General features: G+C 38.0%; 2 protein-coding genes across 3 annotated transcripts; both read left to right on the forward strand.

The window, feature by feature from the left end:
* The first annotated feature begins 462 nt into the window (after nt 1–462).
* LOC138894508 (uncharacterized) lies at nt 463–1,059 on the forward strand. The gene has a single exon (XM_070179210.1). The coding sequence runs from the start codon at nt 463–465 to the stop codon at nt 1,057–1,059; it is 597 nt and encodes a 198-aa protein (XP_070035311.1).
* An 11,924-nt stretch (nt 1,060–12,983) lies between these two features.
* LOC104111622 (uncharacterized) lies at nt 12,984–20,665 on the forward strand. 2 transcript variants are annotated; one of them, XM_070177648.1, is made up of 11 exons: nt 12,984–13,038; nt 13,148–13,327; nt 15,427–15,521; nt 15,686–15,750; nt 16,604–16,647; nt 17,007–17,084; nt 17,176–17,329; nt 18,753–18,932; nt 19,685–19,744; nt 19,841–19,955; nt 20,393–20,665. In XM_070177648.1, the coding sequence occupies exons 2-10, from the start codon at nt 13,191–13,193 to the stop codon at nt 19,946–19,948; spliced, it is 921 nt and encodes a 306-aa protein (XP_070033749.1). In that variant the 5' UTR covers nt 12,984–13,038; nt 13,148–13,190; the 3' UTR covers nt 19,949–19,955; nt 20,393–20,665. The 2 variants fall into 2 exon arrangements, with proteins under 2 accessions (XP_070033749.1, XP_009619657.1); XM_009621362.4 differs by lacking the exon at nt 12,984–13,038 and having other exon boundaries at nt 13,045–13,327.
* Nucleotides 20,666–22,275: the final 1,610 nt, after the last annotated feature.

The raw sequence follows: 22,275 nt of genomic DNA on the forward strand, positions 1-22,275 counted from the left end.
TTGCCCTACGAATGGGCCGAAGGATGTGGCAGAGGTTTCCGGTCGGCATACAAGTTCGTTACCGACAGAATAACTAATCACGGTCAGAACAACAGGTCATTGTAGGACAAAGAGACGTCAGGTTCTCGGGATCGTTCCTTTCCTAGACTATCAGAATACAACTTCAACGTCAGTATAGTAGAGTTGGTACTGGCTATGAGGAACATTAAAGAAGCACGATTCCCGAAGCCGATGAGTTCCAATCCCAGTCAGAAGGACCCCAATTTGTGGTGCAAATACCACAGGACAAATGGCCACCGAACTGGGGATTGCTGACATCTACGGGAAGAAGTGGCGACATTTTTGAAAAATGGTCATCTCAAGGAATTCTTAAATGACCGGGCGAAGAACAATTACGGTCGTAACCGTGATAACACGGAGCCCTCGAAAACAGAAGAAGACCCCCCGCGCCAGATAATCAACATGATTTTTGGGGGAAACAAGATTAACGGGGTTACCTTCTCGGCAGCAAACAAGATGAAGGTATCAGTAACCTACATCAAAAGACTCTGGGAAGTCATTGAAGACAACATCACTTTCACGGAGGAGGACGCAGACGGACTGTTGCTACTGCACAACTATGCATTGGTAATTTCTCTAAATGTATTAGATTTTAAAATCAAACGTGTTCCTGTGGATCCAGGAAGTTCGGCAAATATCATAAAATGGAGGGTATTGGAACAAGCCAAACTTACCAGAAACATCATTCCGGCCACAAAACTCCTCGCTAAATTCAACCTCGCAAGCGTGACAACCCGAAGAGAAATCCTGCTGCCCACAAATGCCGAAGGGGTGATGAAGACGACTCTTTTCAAGGTTGTGGATGGTGATATAGGTTATATAATTATTCTAGGAAGACCGTGGTTGCACGAGATGAAAGTCGTGCCTTCAACGTATCATCAGTTGCTGAAATTCCCAAATCCCGAGGGGATTAAGCAGATTAAGGGTGATCAACCAGAGGCAAGGGAGATGAATGCGATTTTGGTCTACAGTATCAAAGGGAAGGAGCATGCATCATAGCAATTATAGGAACTGGCTCCTGCTCCCGAATCAAGTGAAGTTAACCAGGGGGAAGAAGTGTCAGAATCTTATCACGTGCCAAGATACTTCCAGGTACCAAAAGAGACGGATGCAACGAAGTCCACAGAGGAAGAGCTTGAACAAGTCGCGTTATATGAAAAGATCTTGGAGAGGAAATTCCATTTGGGACAAGACTGCACCCCGAGCTTAGGTCTGGGTTTAATGAATTTCTAAAATATTATTGCTGATTGTTTTGCGTAGTCGCATGTGGATATGATAGGTATCCCGACGGAAGTGGTTGTACACAAGTTAAGCTTGGATCCCATCATCCCTCTGGTAAGACAAAAGAAATGCCCTATTGCAGAGGCCAGAAATAAATTCGTCAAAGAAGATGTAACTCGCCTACTTGATATCAATTCGATCCGAGAGGTAAAGTATACAGACTGGCTAGCTAACGTAGTAGTAATTCCTAAGAAGAAAAATATGTGCGTAGATTATAAGGACTTGAATAAAGCGTGCCCAAAGGACTCGTTCTCACTGCCAAACATCGATCAAATAATTGATGCAATGGCCGGGTACGAGTTAATGAGTTTTCTCGATGCTTATTCCGGGTACAATCAAATTAAGATGAACCTAGAGAATTAGAAAAAAAATTCGTTCGGCACATATTGCTATAATGTGATGCCCTTCGGGCTAAAGAATGTTGGAGCCACTTATCAACGGCTCGTAAACAAGATGTTTGAAAAATAGATAGGGAAAACCATGGAAATTTATATAGACGATTTTCTTGTTAAGTCTTTGAACGCATGTGATCACCTTAAGAATTTTCAAGAAACCTTTGACATCCTAAGGAAGCATAACATGAAGCTTAACCCCGAGAAGTGCGCTTTCGGGGTCAGCTCCGGCAAGTTCATAGGATTTTTGGTATCACAAAGGGGATTGAGGTAAACCCCGATAAGATCAAAGCCATTGAAGATATCCCGGACCAGCTATCAAGCGTGAAAAAAGTTTAAAGGCTCACAAAGAGATTGGCCGCTTTGAGCAGGTTTATTTTTTGGTCGTCAGAGAAATGCCACCGTTTCTTTGCACTACTCAAAAAGAAAAAAAACTTTGGATGGACCTATGTGAGCTTGCTTTGAGATATTTGAAAAGGTACTTGTCAAGCCCTCAGTTACTATTAAAGCCGAAGGAAGGTGAAACACTGTTAATCTACCTAACAATCTCGGTGGTAGCGGTATGCTCCGGTATAGTCCTTGAGGATGAAGGTACGCAATCTCCCATTTATTATGTTAGTAGAATTTTAACGGGAGCATAAACTCGCTACCCACATTTGAAGAAGCTGGCCTTAGCTCTCGTAGTCGCCGCTCGGAAGCTGATGCCTTACTTTTAATGTCACCCGATAGCTGTGGTGACCATCTTTCCCCTGCGGAATATCCTTCACAAACCTGAACTCTCGATTAGATAGTCAAAATGGGCCGTCGAAATGAGTGAATTCGACATAGAGTATAAACCTAAGACTGCGATTAAGTCACATGATTTTGCCGACTTTGTGGCCAATTTCAGTCCGGGATTGCTGCCTCTGAAAACTAAAGAAGCAGTGATGGTGTCAGAATCGACATTGGAAGTTTGGACCTTATTTATGGATGGAGCTTCCAATGTAAAGGGGTCCGGGCTTGGCATAGTATTAACCACACCTTCGGGAGAAACCCTAAAACAGGCCATAAGAACGGTCTATTTGACTAACAGCGAAGCATAGTATGAAGCTTTGATTGAAGGACTCCAATTGGCCCGGGAACTAGATTCCGAGGTCATAGAAATCAAATGTGACTCCCAATTGGTGGTAAATTAAGTCTACGGGATCTTCAAAGCCAAAGAGGAGCACATGCAACAAATACGTAGTGAAGGTCCAGGATCTTCTTGCTTGATTTTGGGAGTGGTCGATTACAAATATCCCGAGGGAAGAAAATGCAGAAGCAGATGCATTAGCTAAACTTGATTCATCAACGGAAATGAAGGGATCGGATTCTGAGACAGTAGTACAGCTCATGCACTTGGTTCTAGACGCAAAAAACTACTATGAGGTAAATACGACTAATTTGGTCTGGCACTGGAGGAATGAGATCATCGATTATCTCGAGCACGGAAAGTTGCCCGAAGACTCCAAGGCATCCCGGGTGTTGCGTGCCAAAGCAGTACGATATATCCTAAGAGGAGGCCAACTGTATAAGAATCTTTTCAAGGCCAGCTGGCCCGATGCTTGGGAGCCCCTGAAGCTAATTATGTTATGCGAGAAGTACACGAAGGGATATGTAGAAATCATTCGGGCACATACTCATTAGTACTAAAACTGATAATGGCAGGATACTATTGGCCCCGAATGGAACAAGAGAAAAAGGCTTTCGTGCAAAAATGTGATAAGTGTCAACGCTACGCACCGCTGGTACATCAACTAGAAGAACTAGTACACTCAGTTCTATCTCCATAGTCGTTTATGAAGTAGGGAATGGATATCGTCGGACCACTACTGTCGGCCCCTGGTAAGGTAAGATTTCTTTTAATTTTAATTGACTATTTTTTAATTGGGTTGAAACAGGTCCTTATCAGACGATCGGTGAACACAAGGTGGTGAATTTCTTATGGGAGAACATAATTTGCAGATTTGGAATACTAAAAGAGATAGCATGCGATAACGGGCCATAATTTATAGGCGCAAAGATCACAAAGTTCCTTGAAGACTTGAAAATCAAAAGAATCACGTCTTCGCCCTATCATCCGAGCGCAAATGGTCAAGCGGAATCAACGAAAAAAGTGATTATACAAAATCTCAAGAAAAGGTTGGAAGCAACCAAAGGTAAATGGCCTAAGGAACTGCCTGGAGTACTATGGGCATACCGAACAACGGCCAAATCAAGCACAAGGAAAAATCATTTTCCCTTGTGTACGGAGAAGAAGCCTTAATCTCGGTAGAAGTAGGTGAGCCTACCATGAGATATTTCCAAGCAAATGAAGAGACAAATAACGAACTAACATTGATCAACTTGGAGCTACTCGATGAGCGCAGGGACTTGGCTCATATATGAATGGCAGCCTAAAGGCAGAGAATAGAAATATATTATAATCGAAGAGCCAACCTCCATTATTTCAAAGTGGGAGACTTGGTTCTAAGGAAAGTAACTCAAAATACCCGGGAACTCAATGCAGGGAAGCTAGGCCCAACCTGGGAAGGCCCCTACCGGGTTTCAGCTATCACCGAAAAAGGTTTATACGAGTTGGAGAATCAGGATGGAGAAAAGTTGCCAAGCAACTGGAATGTGGCATACCTCATGAGATATTATTGCTGATGAACATAACATGTACTGAAAGTATGTGCTGTATTCTTTTTCCATTCGTCCAGTTTTTGTCCCAATTGGGTTTTTCTGGAAAAGTTTTTAACGAGGCATCAACGTAAAGCATATTACGAAGAAAGTTTCAACAGCAGCAATAAGACCTTTAATAGCAAGGCACACAAGCGAAGAACCACTCAGGAGTGGTTAGATAATCTTTGGCTCGATAATAAAATTTCCACCGGGAAATTAAGTTTGCTATAAAGCAAAAGTTACCCGACCATTCAGAAGTGCAAACCACTAGGGGATTGTTAGATAGTCTTTGGCTCGATAGCATAAATTCCTAAGGGGAAGTAAAGTTTGTTACCGGAATGAAGATTATCTAGCAATTCATTAGTGGAATCCTTGAAGGTGCAAAACTTCCAGTATTCCAATTCGCTTTCTTCGCATTCAAACACTAGAGGGGGAATGATATGAGGATATGATAACAATTACTGCCACATCGACCAGAATACTAAAACTGAAAATATAGTTGTATCATTGGGATCGGGGATTGTGCAGCCAGCCCCGTAGAAACAAGTTTTACAAGTTAACCACAAGAAATGGAAATTTCTTTTTAGCATAACGAATGTTTAGTGACTTTTTGAAAATGGAAGGAATAAAGTAAAATCCTTTTATTTCTATCTAGTTTCTTGTCTGAACGATGAATTGATTTTATAATTTGAAAGTTAAATAAGTACTTCAAATACTAATGCCGTAATGAACATGAGACGCCATCTTCAAGAGCACTGTAAACATAAGAGGTCCCTCTCTTATAAAAATCCTCACGATAAAGGGTTGATTTTGGAAGAACTTGTGCCTGAAATCTAAATGATTTGGGGGGAAAATACACCCAAGGTCTTACAAAATTAGACGCAAACAGAACGTTTGCGCAAAACATTTAAGAAAAAAAGAATGCAAAGATTAAAACTTACATAAATATTCAAACGAAAGAACGCAGAAAAACTCATGCAATACTTGATCAAAAGATGTTTTAGTCACAATAAACGTGCCAAAACAACACAGGTACAAATGTTGGGAAAAGAAAGGAAAACTAAACTGTTACATCTTCGTAACTCGGAGGAAGAGAAGCGTCTGTGCCCCCATTGGAAGTGGGTAGATCTGTCGATGACTCAACATCTTGGCCCTCATTAGTTTGGCCTTCAACATCTTCACCATCAGGTTCCTATTCAGTTCCCGAGGTTTTGGAATTGGAACCAGAATAACCGGAAGCATCAGACCCTATCGGGAGACCCCTTTTAGCATCTGACTCTAGCTCACGGGCTTTAGCGATTTCGACATCAAAGTCAATGATACCCGCTTTAGCCTCTTCCAAGGTTTTTCTCCTCATGTTGTACATAACGTAAGTTGTTTTAACAACGATGGAAGCCGCTCGGCGCTTGAGCTCTTCTTTAAGTTGGTTAACCTCGGCAAAAAGATTTTCCCGGGCAGATCTAATGGACTTGAGCCTAATGCCGAGTTCGCAGACAGTAGATCTGAAAATTCTATTATGCTCAATGGTCTTCTTGTACTTCTTCTCCAATTGGGCATATTTCACCCCTGCAGCAGTACGCTCTTCAGTTTTGGAGTTCAAGGCTACCTCTAAGTTGGCCAATCTCTCAGCAAAGGCAGCCTCGCGATCAGATGCAGCAAGAACGACACTATGGACTTCAACCCATTTGGCCTTCCCTCTTTAAATTGAACCCTCAGTGGGGGAATCTCTTGGCTAAGGGTTTGAACTTCTTGCTCGCTTTGCTGCAAACAAGTCTCCAACACAACGGCCTCAACAGCTTTGGCTTCTGATTCTGAGAGAGAAGCAACAGTTTGGCCCCGCTCGGCCAAAATTTGATCCCGTTCGGAGGTAAGTTCTTTTTTTTTCCCGAATCAACCCCTGGAGGCCCTCAGAAGTAAGGAATTGGCCTGCAAAACAAGAAAGGCGAACTCAGGATATTTATTCAATCAAAGATAAGAGACATGACAAAAGAAAATGAAGAATGTACCGTTATGGCATTGTGCATGATATTGTTCAATAAGCACTCTCCCGAGAGAGCCTATATCTTTTTCCAATCTTTTTCTGAAGCCAAAGGCTTCAGATAGTTAGCAAGTTCCACCGGCCGGGATAACAAATTGCATCCGGTGGAGACCGAGAGAGTAACGCTCTTTCTTATTTATGGATCTTCTGAGGGGTCAACATAATTTTGCCCCAAATTTCCATGAACTGGGGACTAGGGGAGAGGATCATCCTCTTCTCGGACAAATGTTGTCGGTGGAGATGATGTAGCAATTACTGGTGGAAGAGTTGGTGAAGAAGGAGATGAAGCTGATGATGTTGAAGGGTGAGAAGCAGCTACGACAAACACAGTGCTGATTGTTGTTTATGGTCAACCGAAGACGGCAGGGACCCGATACTCAGACCTATAATACCGGGCGCATAGGATCCAGAAGTTGGAGTTGGCATTTTCCATAATTTCATACTCCCCTAGAGCGCCGAGGCATCGTCCTCGGTAGGTGTAACTAACTCAACAAATTGAGCAGTCTGTTGAGTTGAGGAAAGTCGTCATCTTATATGTAGAGACGCTCACTCCTCACTAGTTTCTCCATCATCGTCAATCATCACGGTATCTATGGCCGACCAGGGTGAAGGGCTCGTCACCACGACTTTCGGAGATGACTCGGGGCAGTATTCTTCGCCCTCTTATTCTTTCCCCCGACCGAGGAGGAACACCTTCTTTTTGGTTGCTTGTTCTCCTGCCGGGGATTCTGAGAAGAAACACTTGCACCAGAAGTAGGCCCGGAGATACATGTATATGAAAAAGCTTTCTGCAACAACCTCGCTGCATCAGCAGGATCAACCAAAACGTCCTCCTCGGGGACGACAATCGAGCCCTGGGGTAGACCTATATTCAGCAGGAGAGAAAAATAAGACAACTTTCTCATAAGAAATGATAAGGACAATGTGAGTTCAACTTACTATGTTTTTTGGCTTTCCACCCATATTTCAGGGACATGTATTTCCACGTGCGGGTTTTGGGCGTAGTGACGTCCAAAATTTTCTGAACCTATTGGTCTAAGACCTCAACCCTAGGAGGAACCCATCGAGTCGCTGAGACAGGTAAAAGGAGAAAAGTTAATAATGACGAGGAATGGTCTTTAGCAAGAATAGAAGTAAATTGCATACTTACGAGTGTGGTTCCATAATTCCGGGAAGGAATGAGCCGAGGCCGGGATGATGTCAATGGTGGCAATTAAAACAAACCATTCCATCCACCCACAATCATTATCATCATCCATGCTGGATAGCAATGCATGGTGGCCTCACTTGCTAAAGTTAATCATCCCTCCACAGAAGATCTTGGGGGAATAAATGTTCATAACGTGAGCTAGGGATAACTCCTCCCCCGTTTCTTGGCACAGGCGCCGAAGGCAGGCAATCGTCCTCCACACATAGGGACTCACATGTGCCAAACATACTTGGTAGTGGAGGCAAAACTCCACAATAACAGAGTCAAGCTCTCCACTCAAAGAAAATATCCCCAAAGTGAATGGAGACATATAGAAGTAAGTAAAACCCTTCTTGGGTAAGGTTACCCGCTCCGCCAGATCAGGAGCAATAATGTTTAAATCCTGGAAATGACAATCTTTCTTCATAGTAAGAATGCTGGAAGAACGGATGGAGGAAGGATATCTGCTAATGGCCCATGTACGAGGGCTAACAGAAGGAAATTTCTCTTCGAAGTCTTTAATTGTGACAAGACTTCTAGGGATGATGGTGCTCACTGTAGGAGGAACGACTTCATCGGCTTTGTTTTTGTTCTTTGAGGAACTGATATTTTTTGAAGAAGAAGCCATTATATGTTATAGAATAGAAAAAGCTTTTCTCGTATGAGGAGAGTTAACGAAAGATTGAAAAGCAGAGTACGAATTGAATGAAGAGAGTTTGAGAGAGTTTAGAGAATTATGGGGTGTGAATGAAGGAGATTAATGCGTATAAGTAAGGTTTTAGGCGGCTAAATTCATGGCCATAATTACCTCAATAACTGACAAAAGTTATGTTGAATCATGGGATGATGCGTGTTCGGGGCATTAAATGCGTAGAGACGTGCGTCTAATCAACCGTCAAAAGCTTTGCAGAGGGGATCATAGAAATTTCCGCCAAAAAGAATATTTCTGCCAACTTCCTGGTGACAAAAAGTTATGTCACCGAAAAGCAGGGGGACTATCAGTATATAGTAAAATATGTTATATTAAGTAATTGCATAAGAGGATGATACGTGGAACCGAAGGCAGAGGATAGCTAAGACCGAAGACGACTGCTCCATTTGTTACCAGAAATAATGGTGCTTATAAAGATGTAATAAATGTCTGCCACCTGGTAGCATTTAATGGAGAATATTCTACAATATTTAATACATTGCCCGTTACAAAGAATTTTTCATTCATGCTTACCGTTACACATTATTCACTGGCCCTCATAATTGACATTAAAGAAGGGTATGATCCTAGGACCTTGTTCTCTAGGTGCAGCTATAAATAGTGAGCTCTATTATCATTGTAAAGGAGACAAATTTTCTGGCAAACTTATGCTATCATCTATGTCACAACCCAAACCGATGGGCCGCGACGGGCACCCAGTGCCTTACCTAACCGAGTACCAATGTAACATATCTTTCTTATCATACCATCATTAGTAAATGGGCCAGAATGGCCGTCATGATATAACCAGAATAAATCATAAGGCAATACTCGACATAGGACGACCAAATATGGAATACAAACTTATACATGTGACATACATGACTATAAGGCCGACATGATCATTTGTACACTCAAAACATAGGCCAACAAGGCCATACAAGCATCCATATACATGAGATATGTCTACAAACCTCTAAGAGTGTATAAACGTCATAATGGTCGGGAAAGGGCCCTGCCATACCAATCAATATATGTCCAAATCATACTGACCAAATAGGTAACTCCGGAGCAAGTGGAGTGCACCAACACCTTCCGCTGAGCTGATAGCCTACTAGGAGGACTCTTAACCTGTCTATCGGGACCTGCGGGCATGAAACGCAATGCCCCCAAGCAAAATGGACGTCAGTACAAATAAAGTACCAAGTATGTAAGACATGAAAGAAGTATATAAAAGACATGAAGGAAACAAGGAGTAAAGAACTCGACCTGTAAGTTTGAATAGCTCTGTGAATCATGAAACATTTATAATATCATACATATGCGTATAAATGTCACATCATGCATAGGTGTGTGCGTGCATAACATCATTAAGCCCTTGAAGGCATCCTATCATATCATCTCGACCTCTGTGGACGAAATTATCAATGTAGACCAGCTGATCAGGTGGTGATGCGTATATCATGCCATAACATTTCCCCATACCCCATATACATATACTATATGCGTATATAACGCCATCTGGTCATGTGTCAATATACATGTATAAATGAATACAATGCATAATGAAGTAAGTCAATAAGATCTCTCGGAATGTCATGAGACCCATGAACATACGATGTGATAGTAGGACATATGGGAAATCAAGAACATAGGCAGCCCTAGTACTTCTAGGAATAGAATCATTTGTGAAAGTTGTGTGCTTGCTCGTTTCGTTGCATCATATGGATCATACCAAAAGGAAAGAAGAGATAGCCTTAACATAACTTAACTCCATTGAGTCCTTAATACCTTCCAAGCAATTCTTCAAACAACTCAACTCAATCTACCATAGCATAAAGAGATTCAAAATCAGTGTTGAGTAAAGGCTAAGTCTGTAACTTAAACTAGTAGCTCACTAATGTAAATTTGTGCAACATCTCCCCTGTAACAAGAGCCTCCTACAATACCATATACCAACAACAATGACCAGAGCAATCCATCAATACATAATTATCAATAACAAGACACCATATAACAACAACAAGTTACAACTACTTCACGACGAGCGGCAAACTCCGATTGAAACTTGTATACCCCATATCACCCCTTATAGACTTCTTAATTTAACTTAACAGTATAATTAATATGATAATAAAGTCATTAATCAATGATTCCAGCCTTACACCATATATTTATAACAAAAAAAATAATCCACAACTCCAACTATCCTCAATTAGCAACTTTATTCACTAGTTCATGTCTAGCCCATCCATTTAACTTAATCAACATCAAGATAACCTTAAGCACATGCAAGAACCGCATATAATTACCTCCTGCAGTGGATTCAAGTCGAAATCCATGTTATATTTAGCTTATAACAACCCAACACACCCCAATCACTTCATCCCCAAAACGACAACTATAGTAGTATCAAACACCCCCGAAAATATTACAAAGAAGGACTAATCCACCATTTCGCCATTATGTGGTATTTTTCCACACCATTTCTCCTCCAAAACTCCATTAAATAGTAAAAAATTGACAGCCCAAAAATAACACAAAACAACCCACAAAACAGTCCACTACAAGTTGAATAACTCGAACTCATCACTTCCGATCACCGTCCCGTGAGTTCTAACTATTAGAAAATGAATTTATCAACCTTCCTTGTTATTTAAAATCTTAAATACAGAAACTAAGAATTTTCTTAACTATTAAATACCTTCCAAAACTCAAACTACAAAGAAAGATATAGGCGATATAGCGATACGTACGTCGTAGGGATCGTTCTAATGTTATCACTTCTTAATTTCGTACCTGAGATATTAATATTATTTGAAACCCTTGTAGAGAGCTTAAGGGTAAGTTTATGAGTCGTATTTGGTTGTGGTTTCTAGAAAAATGAAGAAAGAGACGACATAAGGGATATAAATATCCATTTTGTTGAAAAGTAAAAAAGGTGCTACTTGGCACCTTAGCATTGGCCCTTCTTCCAACACTTATATCTTTTTATTGGTATGTCGTATGAATGAACAGTTAAAAGCGTTGGAAACTACATTCCAAGACCTTCAATTTGGTATATAATATGTCCCAAAACGACCTCATATAACATATGAAAGGTATTGCTTAAAAAGCTTTAGTGACCCACCTACTTGTCACCTATGCAGTTTGCGCAGTCTCGCGAAACTATAAATATATCTCTACTCCGATGTCGTATCGATGAACGGTTTAATGAGTTAGAAACTAGACTATGTGGATCATCTTGTAATTCCAAGTATATTAGGAGAAAAGCTCTGCTATATTTAACCTAATATTCAGCACATTATGAATGTAACTTGTGATGACCTTTGCCAACTTTTATTCCAAAACTCGCTTGACTTCAAAATGTAACACACGACTATCATACGACCAAAATAACTCATAATTTAACCTCCTTATCATGTTAAGAACCCTAGTATCACCCCAAAAGTACATGTTATAACATTTCCAACTTGTCGACATTCGACGGAACTTATTTTCTTCAATTTGCTTAGCTCCTAAGCCTTTCAACCCTCTTAGTAGTTGTTATCCATGATCTTAAAGATTTGTAACCTCCAAGGTAATATAATTAACTTACTTTATGTACTTTCAAAGACGATCTTATTGACTTACGATGTACTCTCACGTACGAAAATATGGGGTGTAACAATCTATTCAAAGCTTTATGCAATTTTACCTTCTTACTTTTTGATTATTGTTGTGCACAGAAGCCTTGCTCCCGGAACTACAGTTTTTGCTATTTCGTCTTAATCTCAAGGCTAAGTATTGCATATTTCTTCAATTCTTTTATTATTTCAGGATTGAATTAATTTACTTATCTGGAAACCACGTATAAATTCATCTGTACTGTTTTATGGGTAAACAACTCGACCCGGGGCGCGTCGCTTTATCAGGTCCGATGTTGAATATACCATTCACTCTTCCTGGGTCTCGATACGAGGGATCTCTGACCTCGGTTACAATCTCGCGGACCCGTGCTCCCCCTTCGTTCTCTCAACGGGGAATCGGAACAGACATCACCCTCAATTTTACCCGTATACAAGAACCTTGTTGTATACCCATAGGATTGAACTTGATAATTGGTCTCCCAGATAGTTAGCGCGGCCCGATAACGATTCAAACTTGTCAATTTATTTATTAAGATATTCTTTACTAGTTGTAGTTATTTGAATTACTTAATATCTTTTCATGATTGTTGGAAAAATCAATTAAATTGAGTAAGTCGATGTTGACGGTCCAAATACACCACAAAAAAAAAAAAGATGCACTCTGCTGGAGTAATTCACGTAGTAGTGAGATCACTTTATAATCTACGGCAAAAGAAGCACTAGACCAGAAGTTGTTAATTCAAGATATATCAAATGAAAAGTTAGACTCACTTGTATAACAATTGTATGTACATGCCCAAAACATAATTATTAAAGGTTACGATCATTTTTAGTCCACGATTAAAATTATTTATATTCGAGGACCACAAACTATTAATATCTCGGGACTAACATAAATTATATATTTTTGATTATTATTTAAGACAACTAAACAGAGTTATTTTCCCAATTATTAAAGCAAAAATAAGTAACCACCTCAGCATTCAGCCATTTTTTGATCAATCCCCCAAATAAGTAAAGCGCCCAATCAAGCAAGCTTATAACAAGATAAAAGGCGACAAGATTAGGAATAATACGTAGGATATCCACCAACCTGTGGAGATTACTTTTCCACCTTTATTACTTGTCTATATTTGCTTCTGCCTTTATATATACATTGAATGTTTTGATGGTTAGTATTTTCAGTTCAATTCCAACTCAAAGGACAAAGCAAACTCAAATTCGAAAAATGGAGAATGGGAGTGAGCATAAGCCTACGGTGATGGTCACAAATGACGACGGAATAGACGCACCCGGTTTGAGATCTCTCGTTCACGTTCTTGTCTCCTCCAATCTCTTCAATGTCCTTGTTTGTGCTCCCGATTCGTACGCCTTCTCTCTCTCTCTCTCTCTCTCTCTCATATTCTTTAATTTACAGTATTTCTTCTTGAATTTTAGCGAATTTGTACGTAAGATCAGCCATCTGTAGATAGTTTATGGAGTATATTAATTGAAATTGGTCCCACTTTTGGAAATTTTATATTCTGGTTCCCCCCCCCCCCCCCCCCCCCTTTTTTTTTTTTTTAATACCGGTGTCCAATGTCGATTGTCGGAAGTTTTGCTTTTCTTTTCTTCCTCGTGGCCTTGATAAGTTGAATCAATGGTTAAAACTTTTATTTACTTGGGAAATCGAGGACAGTTGCAGTTTTGGTTATTTGTTTGGTAAACTCGTGGTTATCACCTACTGCTCCAGTCTTGATGGACCAGTAGCGGGAGTCAACCAGTGGCGTGCGCGAATATTCATCAGTGTCACATTTAAAAAGTAAAATGAATATTAAATCATAAAGCTACTAATTAACGATAGTAAATATTTAAAATATTCACCATTAACATAAATATTGTATCTTTTTATTCTTCATCTATGTTGAAGGAAAAAAACAAAAGAACAAGAAATTTTTTCTGTAGAAATAGAACTACATAGTCCTTTTCAAAATTTAGGATTAGTAATTCTGTAGAACTAGAATATTTTATCACTTAGATTGTTATGAATGAGCTTCGTCCATACTATTTGTTTCCAAACAATGGGGCTAACAAAGTTATACTTAAGAAAATGATTATGAATGATCTTCGTCCATACTAGTTCTTAAATAACGAGGATAAAAAGTTAATCAATTAATGTGGTTAGAGAGATTTAATCCCTGACCTTTACCAACAAAATGACAAGCTTAACCAGTTGACCACGCAGTGTCAAGAGTTAAGTAGTGTCATTGGTAACTAATATATTTTTGTTAAGTAATCTTTATATGTGTTTAATAGAAGTTTCAGACGACACCGCTTGGGTGGACATGCATCCGCCCCTAGAGTCAATAGGTAGCACACACCCATGATTTAGTCGAGGTGCCTACAAGTAAAGCTGCATTTTGCAATTCATAGATTCTTTTATATTTTGTATTTGTCTTTAACGGAGAACGGTAAATAGCAAATGTTTGTAGAAATAGTGTTATATCTCAAAGTATGCGGAGAAAATTGGATTTCCGATGGTTTTTCAAAGTTCTGAGATACAAGATCCATGCACAGTTTCTTGTGCCTTACCATTTCAGTGGAGCATGCATGATATATAGTGTCCTTATCTATATGACCAACATATCAAGCAGCTCTGATAGGTTAAGTAGCAAGAAACATTTTAGATGTGTTGGTCACATGTAGCTTTATCTATGTTCTATATGAATTCGTAAGCCACTGACAGTGAGGTTGTTCCACGGAAAAGAGCACTCCCTTGCAACTAGGAGGATGGGAATTAAAGTCACCAAGAGTGGAGAGGGCCAATAGTGATACGCGGTGGGGATTTAGAGGATAGAGTTTACCAAATCAAGGACAAACAAATAAATAAACAAGCCACCTCATTGTTACCATTGTCTGAAAACAATCACTTACTTGTTCAAACTTCTATCAGCTTGTTATAGTTTCTACTGAAAACATTCTGATCCCACTGTATGTATCTGATTTGACATTTAGGTTACTTTGATAGGGAAGATCCTAATTAATCATTTCATCTGAAGGGTCATCTGCTGGTAGTTTGCCTTGTTAGTTTTCTGTGTTTCTTGAGTAAAAGGCTTGTTATATTATTACTTTAAGAAAAAATTCTGAACCTAATGTATCGTATCTGAATGTCAAACATGTCTGCCAATATTCTGCCCATGTCCCTACATAAAGTCTTGTCATTGACAATTGCTTAACACCATTATGATCATCAACTAGAACACTATGTGACTGTTAACTATTAGATATTCACTAGAATCACTACAACTCCTTATATGAAGTAGTGATTATAGATTGAAACTAAAGATCTGATATACATCAAAGTTCCAGGGTAGCTCATTCTCTGTTAATGTACTCCACTGTGCTCTCTTCTATTCTCTCTTAATATGTTAACGTCCGAATGGATTTGTATGATATTTATTGTATTCTTATTCCCATCTTCCCAGTGAAAAGTCAGCTGTCAGTCATAGTGTCTCATGGCAACGTGCACTTTCCGTCAAGAAGGTGGAGATCAGTGGAGCGACAGCCTTTGCAGTTTCTGGTTAGTCAGGATCTTAAAAAACAAATTGTCATAATCTGCTTGTATCTTAAATATAGTGTACTTTAGTTTTTTTCTGGTTTCATGGCCCATGTTTGTAGAATTAACTTAACTAAAGCCCTCCTCTTAATCATAACTCTGTCTCTCTCTTGTTTTCCTTTCGGCAGGAACTCCAGCAGATTCCACTTCCATAGGGCTCTCCAAAACGCTCTTCCCCTCAGTACCTGATCTGGTAGCACTTAGCTTCAGTCATCACATATTTTTGTTTAGAGGAAGTTTATATTTTAATGGAGGAAATTCATTTAGCTATATCTTACATTTAATTGAAAATTTACTTTTTACACTCCAAAAACAAATATTAAAAGTTGATTTTGGCTCATGTTTTTTCTTCCTTGTAATGGCAGCTGAAATCTTGCAAAGTTCATTGTATCTGTTTTTGTTGGGATATCTAGATTGACGGATTTAACTTTTAATGCTAAAAAAAAACTGGCTACATAGGCTTTCTTTTCATCATTTACTGTCCTAATTTCTCAAAATGATGAAACTTGATAAGTTGTGCTGCTTTCTAGCTAAAATTGTTAATTTTCCAGTCTATTATGGTTTCACTAGTGAATTCTCCTCAGAGATACAAGTAAAAAAAGAAACGGAATTAAAAGTACAATAAAGGTTCAGCTTGAAAAGATCAAAGAAAACTACAAATAAACACTGATGGATATGATATCTGTGAACTAGGTCCCTAGTGGGATGAGACTCCTTCAATCAATCAGGATGAAGGGTCTAGTGAAAACATCAGTGGAAGATCAGAAGTTATTTATGAGATTTTGTGCTCTTTAACTAAATGGACCCCTTTCTGATACTTTCATAGAGTTTTTTTTCCATCATACTTCTCACTTCTCATAGCTAACTAACAATTCGTTTGCTGTTATGGTTTTCTGTCGAACCCCTTCTTGTTACTTAGTTATGTCATACTATAGACGTCCACAGGATTAGCATTTGGCTTTTCCTACAAGCTATATGTGTGCTAATAGCCTAATCTACCACATCAAATCACACCATGTGTTGCTCATGCCAATTTATGCTTGCAGGTTGTCAGCGGTATTAATATGGGTAGCAATTGCGGTTATCACATGTTAGTATATCTCTGTGTTGAGCCTTTAGATCCTTCTGCATGAAGCGCTTAATAATTACCTCTTGGCCCGATATATTTTTAATTCAGCTATTACTAAATATTTTATACCATCTTGCTTTGAACGAAGTTTCACATTTTTAATCATGCACCACCCATGGATCCATGAAACCATATAATGATGTGGTGTTGTGGGTTGAAAATGCTATACAAGACCTTCATTTGCCAATTCTTGGTTTCTAGTGGTCCAGAGTTAATTGAGTTTCCCTGGTGCTGCTACTGAAAAGTTAGCAGACAGGCCATTTTCTTATAGTAAAACCAGGAGATGCTAAATGTTAATGAATCTATTGTTGGTAATGCAGTGTTTACTCAGGGACAGTGGCTGGTGCACGGGAGGCTTTCTTCAATGGTGTTCCTTCTGTCTCACTGTCATATGAATGGTATAGTACATAACATTATCCTGTCCTCAGTTTAACTTGAAGGCAAGTTACTTTTCTGTTCTTACTCATCAATGTGATTTGAAAAATTCAGGGTTCGTGGAAAAAGTGAAGTTGATAATTTCATATTGGCTGCTGAAGCTTGCATGCCCATCATTACATCTATATTGGCTGAGATCAAGAATAAGACTTATCGTCAGAATTGCTTTCTTAACATAGATGTCCCTGCAGATGTTTCCAATCACAAGGTAAGCCAAACAATAACTACGGTACCGTTGCCATTGACAGAGAGTTTGAAAAGAATAAATGGGAGATTATTTCAAAATATTGAAAGGGGTATAACGAGTATAAACTACGGTACCGTTGCCATTGACAGAGAGTTTGAAAAGAACAAATGGGAGATTATTTCAAAATATTGAAAGGGGTATAACGAGTATAAAAAGGATCTTTATTTCATCTATTTTATTGGTTAAAGAGAAATATCTATGTATATAGATGACTGGGATAGCTTGATAGATGTGCACTGTGAAGCCATTTAAACACTTTGTAAATACTTTTTATACAAAAATATTCAGAATTGGCGTTACTCCTACCCAAAAGATTTTTGGAACATAGCATCTTATATTTTTCTTTATTTTACTTCAATAAACATTTAATAAGCTTCAAACTTAGAGCCCGTTTGGACATTAAAAAAATTTCACCTTTTTTTCGAAAAATTTTCACTTTTTTTCGAAATCAGTGTTTGGCCATAAAATTCCAATTTTCACTTGAAGATGAATTTTGGAATTTTTCGAAAATTTGAAAAACTCCAAAAAGTTGTTTTTCAAAATTTTCACTCAAATTACTCACAAAACTTCAAAAACAACCCAAAATAATATTCATGTCCAAATACAACTCTAATTTTCATATACCATTTTCACTTGTAATTTTTTTTCACTTTTTTTTTTATATTTTTAATTTTACAATTCTTATGTCCAAACGCCCACTTAGTTGAAACTTTTGGTTTAGTTTTGCACAAGCTTTAATAAAGCCACCTATAAGCTTAACTTAATTACGATTATCTTTTCTATTTATTGCATGCTTACCCAAGTTGACTTCAAAATTAGCCAAATTGTTAACAAATGCAAATTTATTCAAGGATGATATGTTATTGATTTGAACAATATCCTGTTGGAGAGATATCAAGTTTTTAATTGAGTACCTTTAGAATATAAAATGAAAAGGAGAACTTAAAAGTTAAGTAGCTTGATTCTTCTGAAACTGTTTCCCTATATTCCGGATACTTGGTAAGTTGAATTCAAGTAGCTATTGATGTGAAAAATGTTTATAAGGATGATATTGTAATTGATTAAAACAAGTCCTTTGAAACATATCAAGTTTACCATTTCCAAAAAAAGGAACCATACTAAGTTTAAAAATGAGTACCTTTTAGGAAAAAGAAAAGTGAAAGAGAATACAAATCTTAGTATGTTGGTTCTTTAGTAACTTTCTCCTTGTTCCTGAATTTTGGTGAAGTTGAGGTCATTCTTATGGTTGATAGTGAAGGTTCTATGAGGGAAATGTGCCACTCTGCCTGATCTAGAAATCCTAAGATGGCTGGAATTAATTTGGGTGTTTTTGTTGCCAAAGTAGATTAGCTATTGACTAGAAAAAGATATTGGCTATTGATAGGGTTATCGTCTGACTAAGCAAGGCAAGAGTGTTTACAACATGGGATGGAAGCAAGTTACTTCTGAAGCACAAGGTGGAAGAATGTTATCCACAATGACGATGGACTCATCAACAAGTACAGAAGCATGTGTGCAAGAGCGCCCTTCAAGCACACAAGAACACCTATTGTTTAAGAGAGAAGTATTATCGCTTTCTCTATCTAGTACTTATTTGCTAAAGTTTCCTTTACGGTAATCACAGAAATGCATTTCTTCCTCTGCTCCAATGTGTTGCCTTTTCAGATCATCTTCCTGCCCCTGCAGCATGATACCCTTTTCCGTTCTCATTCACAATGCTGGATATCTTACCCTCATGTTATTTTTCTGCATGTTCTCATGCTTATTCCTTTTTCAACTCCCCTTTCTTCTTCTTTTTTTTGGGGGGGGGGGGGGGGGTAAAAAGCTTTCTTGGAGGTTTTCTTCCCTGAATCGGTGCATTGTAGATTATGACATGTGCCTTTTATCTCTCTTTCAGACAAGAGGTCTCGAATGAACAATCTTCCTGATGAACAAAATGGGTTGCTAATATAGCTAAAATATTTGTAGAAGGAGAAGTCTTGATTTGAGAATAGTCATAGGTTCCCATATATTCCTATAATTTCTGTTTCAGCTTTCATTCGCATTCCTCTCGAGGAGTTCTCTACTGTTGATTCTTCTTGTGGATTGACTATTGTAACGGTGCCTATTGTACAAGTGACAGGATGATTATATTATAGACCTTAAGACTGCAAGTTATCTACCCAAGGTCTTAAAATTTGTTTATAACGGGTTCTTATTTTACTCAAGGACATAGCATTTGAGATGTTCTGGTTTCCTTCATTCTTTGTACAGGTATTTTTTGGTAAAAGGTCTTTCTACAGTTATTGAACGAATTGTATGTCTATACTTTACCAGGTCAGGGGAGCACAAGTGGATGATGAGGATGGTGATTACTCGTTTCTTCAACAAGGCTATGTATGTAGAACTTGTTTATTTGATGGAAGTTATTTGATGACGCTTGCCAATGGCTCATCATTAACATGTTGCTTACCCAGTTACCCTTAACTACAGATTACTGTTACGCCCCTTAGCGCCTTATCTCCTGCCGCTATAGATGATGAGGAGTTCTTCAAAGGATGGCTGCCTGGTGTTTGTGATCGTGTCTTTCCGTCTTCTTAATAGTGCTGTAAGTTTCCACCATTTGCATAAATTCTATATATGTACCAACATTCGGGTTCCAAATACTCCTGTTTGGATCATAAGTCCTACTTATATCAATCGTATCTTTTTCTCTGTTGACTTAAAAAGTTCTACATTTGAGTATGATATGCGTGGAGCCTAAATGACTGGAATATTTCCTATATGTTTCTGGAACCCTTTTTTTTTATCTCATTAGTAAATCCAGATTTACGCGTTCTGTCTGAAGCACTGGTTAAAATGTTCAACAATAAGAAATTTTCTTGCTTCAGCTTCATTCCATATCAACTTTTTTTTTTTTTTTTGCATGACCTTTTGTGATGCTCGTAGTCTAATTGAGAGCGGTTTTACTGGACACCTTGTAAAGATAATTGAGACATCTTGCATCATGCTTCGTTTCCTGATAATTTTGTTGTGTTCTTTCAGCATAAGATGCTCTGCAATTCGATATCAAGGCAGTAGTAGCTAATCAATCCATACATCACAGATGTTTTGCAAATGAATTTCATTCTTATCTCTATCATCCTTCCCCCTTCAAAGTTGATTCTTGATTTCTAGATGCCATTATGTAAGATCAGGTATCTAAAAGTTATAAGTACTGCATTCTCAGATCAAGAACAGTTGCCAATTTAACACTACTATGTTTGTTTTTACTTTATTTTTTCTTTTTAATATTATTATTGGTATCTTTTCCTTGAAGGCTTATTTAGGCCATCTGACGATATGGCAGACTGAACTAACATACTTGCCTTCTCTCTCCGCTCACTCCATGAAACGAACCAACCCATAAAAGAAAAGAAAAGAAAAGAAAATCTTTTAGATAGTATATTAGCTATAGTTTGCTTGCCAACAATTGGATCACATTAATTTCATAGTTCTGTACTGTAATTTCATATAAAAGATCGATGAATCTTAAGGGGCCTTTCCAACGAAATGTTTAAGATTTCTATAATGTATCTTCGAGCCATGGACATATCATAATCGCGGGGTGCATTATACTTAGCTAGGTCCCTTTTAAATACTGACACAAGGGTATTTTTGATATGTGATAAAAGGAATTTTTTATCTTTTATATTCTGTGTTTAATTAAGAAAGAATAACACCATAAATCACTCCATAAAATACCTTGAAGTATTTTAGCCCAGTTACAAATTTGCAAATGTGTAGTCAAATATCAATAAGCTTAGATTTGAATTATTTTTTTTATTTTTTTTAATTCTCCAGACCTTCAGGCGCTAAATATCCGTGAGTTTTTATTCTTCTTTTACCTCAAGTTTATACATACCTATCCCAGCTACAAAAACGCAAAAACAATCGCTAGAAATCTAAAATCTCATCTTCTTCAATGCCAATCTTATTAAATTTCAAATATATAAAGTTCGAAGTCATTTGATAGATATTTGGACTAGTTTTGATTGCGAGTGAAAATCGTACAGGAAGTTCATCAGATATGCTTACACTTTTATACAACTAAGAAGAAGAAGAAGAAAAATGTAGCTTGGGCATCTTCTGAAATTTAACTCAAATGTAGCTTGAATCTACTCCAAATCACTTCAAATTTAAGTTTTGAACTCCTCTTGATGATTCCAATCAATTGGGACAATACCAATCCAAACAACTAACAAATCGAAAAACCTAATTTATGAAATTAAAGCTCCGAACGACCTTTAATGGTGACTTCTTTTTTTCAAGTTTTTAATCAGCCACTGTGATTAAAATTACATGTGGAATGAGGATAAGATTGAGACAATGGCAACACCTTCTTTCTAAGTGTACCTCTTTAGTCATGACAATAAACACAGTTCTCTCAATTCCAACGGAGGAAATGATCTTCATATGACTCCAAAAAATTAATTCTTTTACGTATTATTTTTTCTTCTTCATCCAAATAGTGGTTATCAACTTTGAATTTGAAAGAAGAATAATAATTGTAAAAAACTTTTGGGGTGCAAAAGTCAGGACATGTGGAGAAGAAGAATGAAGAAAAGAAAAAGCAATTAAAAGGGGTGGGCTAACGGGCCGAGGTAGTTTTAAAGTTATGTACTACCTGGGCCATACTGGGTAAGGGCTTCAAACATGGGCCATTTTCTGATAGGTTGTTGGGCCAAGATAAGGCGTGTAATTCTCCTTTTAATCAATGAGATTTTTACTTATCTATACTAATTTGAAACTTATTTATCCTCACTATTGAGGTTTTAACTTAATTACAAGTTCATATACAAATTATCGATTTTATAAAAATAATGTATTTGACTCTAATCTTCCATACTTTGTCTCCCTCTTCCACCCCAAAACTAAATTTATAAATT

The sequence above is a fragment of the Nicotiana tomentosiformis genome, chromosome 6 (assembly GCF_000390325.3).
Source record: "Nicotiana tomentosiformis chromosome 6, ASM39032v3, whole genome shotgun sequence".
NCBI lineage: Eukaryota > Viridiplantae > Streptophyta > Magnoliopsida > Solanales > Solanaceae > Nicotiana > Nicotiana tomentosiformis.